This window comes from Triticum dicoccoides, chromosome 4A (genome assembly GCF_002162155.2).
Source record: "Triticum dicoccoides isolate Atlit2015 ecotype Zavitan chromosome 4A, WEW_v2.0, whole genome shotgun sequence".
In the NCBI taxonomy this organism is placed as follows: Eukaryota; Viridiplantae; Streptophyta; class Magnoliopsida; order Poales; family Poaceae; genus Triticum; species Triticum dicoccoides.
The window spans coordinates 539693385-539700498 of NC_041386.1; the positions used below are offsets into that span (position 1 = coordinate 539693385).

Here is a 7114-nt window from a genome sequence, read left to right on the forward strand (position 1 = left end):
CAACTCCGAAAGAGGCGAATGTGTCACCTGCCGAGTCACATCGAATCCGATCTGTTGATGGAGGGAACGTCCTGTACCGCCACCAGCCTTAGAAAGGCGGTCACCACCTCGATATCTAGACTTCGAGCCGCCGACACGACCTCGGAGTCAGCCGCCGTCGATGAAGAGGGGCTGCCGCCCTGATTCCGGGCACTACAGGGAGCACCAACCGCCGCCCTCTATTGTCGTCACCCATACAACGGTAACCGCCGCCGCGATCCTGCATCAAGCGTCGCCAATGCTGGAGGAAGCTCCGGCCGCCACATGCGTCCTGTGACGTCCCCGGGAGCAGGATCCTAAGATCCATCGCCACATGCGCTGCCACAAGGACCCACCACCTGGCCCGTCATCCCTAGCGGAGGGGACGCCGCCACCGCCATGGCCGGATCCGGGCCGGAGTCGCCGCCGCCACCGCCAAGATCGGATCCGGGTCGGATGCCGCCACCGCCACCGGCCACGCCCAACCCCACATCCATCCTCTGGTCGATCTCCACCCGCACCACCATAAGCGCTTCCGTCGGGAGCCGCCGCGCCGCTATGAATCGAGGAAGAGGCAGCACCCTCGCTGGCGTACAACCCGAGAAGGAGGAGCAGCCCTCCGCCGCTGCCATCGAGCACAAGGGCTCTGACCGGCGCTGTCCCCCGACGGCGACAAAGGGGGAGGCAGGGAGGAGTCAGGACGGCTGGCAGCTAGGGTTGACGCCTCTCGTGTCGACCACGAGGGGGGCCACGCGAGAGGGACGCTACGGACCACGACTGGATCGTCGTCTGTTGAAACCAAAGTGGATTTTGTTTTGCGAGAAACAAACAAACCGTGCAAAAAGTACAATAAACCATGAAAAGTGATAAGTGAAGACAATGCAATTTTCTGAACAGGAATTTTCTAAACTATGGAAGTATAAAAAATGAGAGATATTCTGAATAAAGTATATTGGAACTTGAAAATATTCAAACAACTCAATGGTAAAAAAAGGAATTCAAGACTTTTGGAAATTTAATGATTGACATAAAAAAAACTGAAAGGGTACTACCTGACAACATAGCTCAATTGTTTTTGCCTCGTTAAGATTGGGAATATTAAAATTTCAAAATAATGGTGTCTGATTCTAATATAGTTGAAACTGATTAAATAAGTATAAAGCAGAAATACATATTTATTCATCAGGTACACCAATTGTTTCATAATCCTATCATGGCACAGCTCTCATAGCCGATTTTGATGTTGTATATGTTTAGGCCAAAAAAACAGAAGCTAGTGAAGGCAAGATCCATCGGTTCAAATGAATTTTCCCGCCATCTTGAACGTTGTCTCACTAATTCCTGGACATTCTTTGTGGTTGGATTTACCGTAGTGAGCACATTCTGATATGCGATGAATTTGCATCAACCCCAGGGAAGCACACAAGTCAACTAAAATCACGAGTTCATTAAACTTCAGAGGATACAAACAATCAAGTGGCTTCCTCAAACAAACATCGTCAACACAACTAGTTTGAACTTCATGCCACAAAATAAGGCTGCCGCTGAAGTAAGAAATCACTGTCTGTTTGAAACTAAGCTACTACAGATATAGGTTTCTTACTCACTCCAGAGAATGGCTGGCCATGCCCACAGTTCTACTTTCAGATCACAAAAGCAGCAAAGAGCCCCACCATCAGCAACATACAAAATGCCAGCACAAAGAGGAGAGACCTCTATTCCTCTTGTCAAGAGCGTGAAACTAAACTAGCAACGCTCACGGCGAATGATATAGACCATCATCTTCTGCTTCAGTTCCACCTTGTTTTTCATCAGCTCGAAGAGGCAGATGTCCCCCTCCCGCAGGTTATTGTCTCTCGCAAAAGAAGTCCAGCCTCCAAATATCCTCAGGGCACGATTGGTGTCGTGCAACTCACCATGCCATTGCTGGCTCTTCCCCTCTGCCTGAAACACCAAACTCCGGCTCCCCTTCCGAAGGTACGTGTCACAGTATTGTGTGGCAAAGGTCTGTTTGTTCATATACACGCAGAATACTGAACATATTAGAATAAAATGCAAACTTGCAATTATGGACTGTTGCTGAAACTACTGTGGTGAAACAACATAGTTGCTTATATGGACTGATTTCTCTCAAAACAAATAACTGTCGACTGAAAATCAGAAGAATATTACTCTAGACAAGACTTACTAGGGCGGCACGGACACTGGTCGTGGTCATGACTGCGACGTAGATGTGCAGATCTGATGCAATGGCTCCAACTTTCTTCAGAACTTTCTTCCTCTGCATTTGGGATAGACGGGCACCCAGTGACATCATGTATGGGTCTGTATCATCATGGTCGGGTGTTATTCCAATACGTTTAGTATCTTCCGATTCAGATGACTCGTGCTCACATGGACTGTCTTCTGTAAAATAGTTTCAAGAGTAAAATGGGAGTACCATATAATGGGATAAAACGTTATAAACCAGTTTTAAAGTTAACCTGACAAATCCTCTGACCGAGAAGGTATTGCATCTTTCCTTGCTCGTTTTCGACAATGGCCTGAGCTTCCACTCTGGCAATCATCCGATCGTCCTCGTGCTGACGAATGAGTATTACCATCACTGGAACTGGTTGAAATGTCTGTAGAATTTGTGCTTGGTTCTTGATCATTGATATTGCTCTGTGTGCGAGCAGAACATGACACCACTTTCTCACAACCACTAGCACCAAAGACCACAACCTTGAAGCGACAATTTCCATGGTATCGGAACATCAGCGAGTCTCTTTCTACTATATGATTCGCGTCCACAAACGCCTCCCACCCAGATCGGAGTACTGTTTTGTTCCTACGCTCAGTAATTCCGACATCGTACACATTACCATTGGGGGCTTCTAGTTCAATGGTTCCTGATAGCTTCCACCCAAAATAGTTCACAAAGCTCTCTGGTATGACCTACAAAAATGTGAATAAAAATACGAGTATTAGTTGAAAAATTGTCTTATTGCTACTGATTCAGTTACTTATCAAGGCAACCCACCACTGAGCTTACCATGCTATGGCTAGAGGTTCTGTCCATGTGGGTGAAGAAACACTTGACCTTTCCATGCAAATGAGTCCAGTATCTCTTGCAGCACTCGCAGGACTTTCTCATCTCGCCGCCTACTAATGTCCTGTAAGCAGAAAAACATAGATAATGACTGGCACTGGCAGCGAGAGAAAATCTTGCTATCCTCTGCAGCACTTTGTATTAGGCTGCCACTACTCATCAATTTTTCTTTTTCCGAATCATGCATGAGGACTGCTTGCGGTATATCAAGATAGAATCAAGAAACAGAGTACAGAGAGTACAGAGAGTTTCTGGCGGGAAGGACCAGCTACAGCTCAAGCAGATTGCAAGCGCCTAAATGCTCAGCCCCTGCACGCACCCATCAAGTTAACTGGTCTCCAACAAGAATGAAAGCTGTATAGCTTCTCACTGTGGGAATTTCTAAAAGTTTCCTTTGTCTAAGCGGCAGCAAATCTTGCAAAACCCAACAAAAGGACTGGAGGAAAAGAAGCAGAATGCACAGGAAAAGAGATACACAAAATGCTATACAGCAAACAACAGCGAAGGACTCACTGCAGTGCAGGCTGGAAGGGAGTACTCAATGCTCACAACGATGAAGTGTTGCTGGAACTTGAAGAACCAGGAATGGATACCACGGGAAGGCGGAGGAGGGAGAGAAGAAGCAAGTGGAGCCACCGAACGGAAGGCCTGTAGGATGCCCTGATTTGCCCTCTCATTCTCTGCCTCTGCTGCTCTGATGGGATGGGATGGGACTCTACGGCCCTAGGCTGGCATTGTATCAGTTCGGTCATAGACTTGTAGACCCGTCTTGTATAAGCGGGAGGTTTGGTCAAAAAGTTTGCAAAACAGAAAGTTGGCGCCACCGGTTCGGCCGATGAGAGTAGGGTGTTGGATTTCATCTTAGAAAAAAAGGTCAAATCCATAGAAGTCTTGTTTCTGTTTTTAGAGCAAAGACAACTATTCTTTTTTCAAATTTGGAGCAAAATTGTATAAAATCTAGGTGAAATTTGAATGGAAAAAAATCTGCGCTTTAAATAGTAAATAAATAAACAATCAGCGCCAAAACCAAAGACTTTCTTTTTTCGTCGGGAGAAAAAGGGAATGACTCTCTCTCACGACCCCTATGCGTGATGCCCACCTGATCTGATTTGATTTAGTTTTACTAGCGCAAATGCCCGTGCGTTGCAACGGAAAAAACAACAACGGTTCCTATGAATGGGCCAGGTCGAGCAACTATGCCATAAGGCAATGAATGGATCGTTGATCAGGATATGCATGGGTATGATTCCCAGTAAATTGATTTGACTGAAGAGCATAACTTTATTGTTAATTCATTCTTTAGATGACTATTGGTACATTCTAAAATTTAAAAGTAGTACATGAAATAAATAGCAATATCAACAAATCTGAAGTAATAGCAGCAGCAAGCTAACCAATCGAGTGTGATAGTTGCAGTAAGCACCTATTCAAAAATAATACCACCTTGGATATAGAAAATAAATATAGACATGTTGAAGAAAAATAAACTAAAAGCGTAAATTTACGGGAAGAAGCGTATTGTGACGGTGAACCCACGAAGTCAATCCGTGCTTTAGGGAAAGATTTTACTTTCTCTCTTTCTCTGGTTCTTACTAACTTCCGTGCATTTTAGCAAATGATACGATCGGGTAATAAGCCGACCGTGAGCCGTTGGGCATGTTTTGGCCACCAACTGGTATTTACTCGTCGACTGTTATTGCTTGATATTGGGTTTCATAATAATCGACGGTATTAAAATTATCTTAGAATATTAGCATTTCAAATACATCTCGTAGTTACACAACCACACATGACCAAAGTACATACATTGTATTCACCATAATCACAAAGTATCACAAGCCTAATGAGTCGAATCTAAATTGCATTGATCAAAATGATCCATCTAGGAAGCATTGAATACACAACAAAATAGTAACTAAGGTATAATGTTACAAAGCATTAGTTAGGCTGTCCAGAATCGAGAACTTCGTTTTGATGCATGACTTCACGGTTCAAAAAAATGCATGACTTGTCGAAAAAGGCTTTCACCCCGCTTTATAAATAAAGCAAACTGCCAGAGAGCACACATATAAGGACTAGTCCAAACACACACACCCAAGTCTCACAAAGAAGTACAATAGGTTCTGCTGAGGGCACAACTCAACAAGCCCAAACAAAAGGAAAGAAAAGCGCCGGAGAGCAAAGACAAGCGCCTAGTCAGGCTTCGGCGGAGGCGGCGGCGACAGCCAGACGGCCATCGAGCGGAGGTCGGCGATGAAGGCGGAGATGGCGTCGCGGTCCTGAGGGCGGCTAAGCGGCCGCCAAAGCTGCAAGAAACCAGACAATTTGAAGATAGCGTTAGTAGCCCGTCGAAGAGGAGTGCGCTGGATCACAAGCTTATTGCGGATCGTCCAGAGGGTCCAAGCGATGGCCCCAATCTCAAGCCACCTAATGTGGTGAGAAGGCAGGGGGAGTTCTGGAGTTCGCTAAATAGGTCGGGGAAGTTAGTGTGACACCAATTTCCACCCACCGCTTCTCGAAAGAAGCTCCACACGAATTGAGCGGACACACAGGAGAAGAAGATGTGATTCGAGTCTTCGGGGACACCACAAAGCGGGCATAGGCCAGTGCCCGGGCCAATGCGCTTGCGAACCTTGACCCCAGACGGGATCCAACCGCGGATCCATTGCCACATGAAGATCCAGATTTTCAGAGGCAAGTGGATGGACCACACCGCCGTAAGGGGGGAGGGGCATAGGAGGGGGTGATGGCCTGGTAGAGAGACTTGGTGGAGAATTGGCCTGATGGCTCGAGGCGCCATCGCACTTGATCCGGGCCATCGTCCACCACCGACTCGTGGAGAGCGATGCAATCAAGTAATTCATGCCACGCGATGAAATCCGGGGGCCCAAATGGCCTCTGAAATGTTGGGCGCCCTAAGTCAATAAGGGCCCTCTCAACTAAGATCGTAGGGTCTACAGCGATGGAGAAGAGGTCGAGGAAGCGCGCAACAAAGGGGGTGTCTCCATCCCACCGGTCAAACCACAACAAAGTCGCCGCCCCAGACCCCACCGAGATGTTAGACCTTTGAGCCTGAGCATTGATAGTTGTGGATGACACTAGGAGAGTTGGGACAATTTTCGTTGGTTTAACTCTCACACAATGTCATGCCAACCTGAGGGGTTGGGGATACATACTTATAGGCTGCTAGCCAGGCAAGCATATGTTGAGATGCTGTTAAGATGCCAGTCTAAGATGCTAGTCTAAGATGCTATCCTAACTGCCAGTCCTTGATGGTCAGGAACTCTATCCTAACTGCCACAAGGACCATGTGCTGCAGCCCCACAACGACCCTAGTACATAGACTTATCCATCATTCTCCCCCTAAGTCTTGTACGTTGTCTTGTGGGAGAGTTGAATCATCCCGATCCTGGAGCAGCTCGAGGAACTTGACCCTCCCAAGAGGCTTGGTGAGCAGGTCTGCGAGCTGATCCGTGGTGTTGATGTAGCTCGCCTCGATGCTCCCTTCTTCCACACAGCTGCGAATGAAGTGATACCTCAGTCGGATGTGCTTGCTCCGTTCGTGGAACACGGGGTTCTTTGCCAGGGCCAGGGCGGACTTGCTGTCCACCAGGAGCTGCACCGTTCTGGTGTCTTGAACGAGAAGATCACCAAGCAGTCGAGCGAGCCAGAGCGCCTGAGTGCAGGCGGTGGAGGCTGCTATGTACTCAGCCTCACAGCTGGACAGGGCCACCACCTGCTGCTTGACTGATTTCCAGCTCACAAGACACTTGCCGAGGAAGAAGAGGATCCCGCTCGTGATCTTGCTGGTGTCGATGTCGTCGGCGTGGTCGCTGTCGCTGTACCCGACGAAGTGTGCCGCCCCCGGACACCTAGGGTAGTGGAGGCCGTGGTCGAGTGTCCCTGCTACATAGCGGACGATCCTCTTCACTGCTTGCTGGTGTTCCGACGTCGGTCGCTCCATGAACCGGCTGACATAGCCGACGGAGAATACCAAGTCCGGTC

General features: G+C 47.8%; 1 protein-coding gene across 1 annotated transcript; it reads right to left on the minus strand.

Annotated features, from left to right (window-relative positions):
* Positions 1–1563: 1563 nt before the first annotated feature.
* LOC119289086 (B3 domain-containing protein Os03g0619600-like) lies at positions 1564–3730 on the minus strand. The gene is made up of 5 exons (XM_037568511.1): positions 3623–3730; positions 3053–3173; positions 2502–2955; positions 2207–2424; positions 1564–2025 (listed from the first exon to the last, which is right to left on the minus strand). Exons 2-5 carry the CDS (start codon positions 3152–3154, stop codon positions 1765–1767), a joined length of 1035 nt encoding a protein of 344 aa, XP_037424408.1. The 5' UTR covers positions 3155–3173; positions 3623–3730; the 3' UTR covers positions 1564–1764.
* Positions 3731–7114: the final 3384 nt, after the last annotated feature.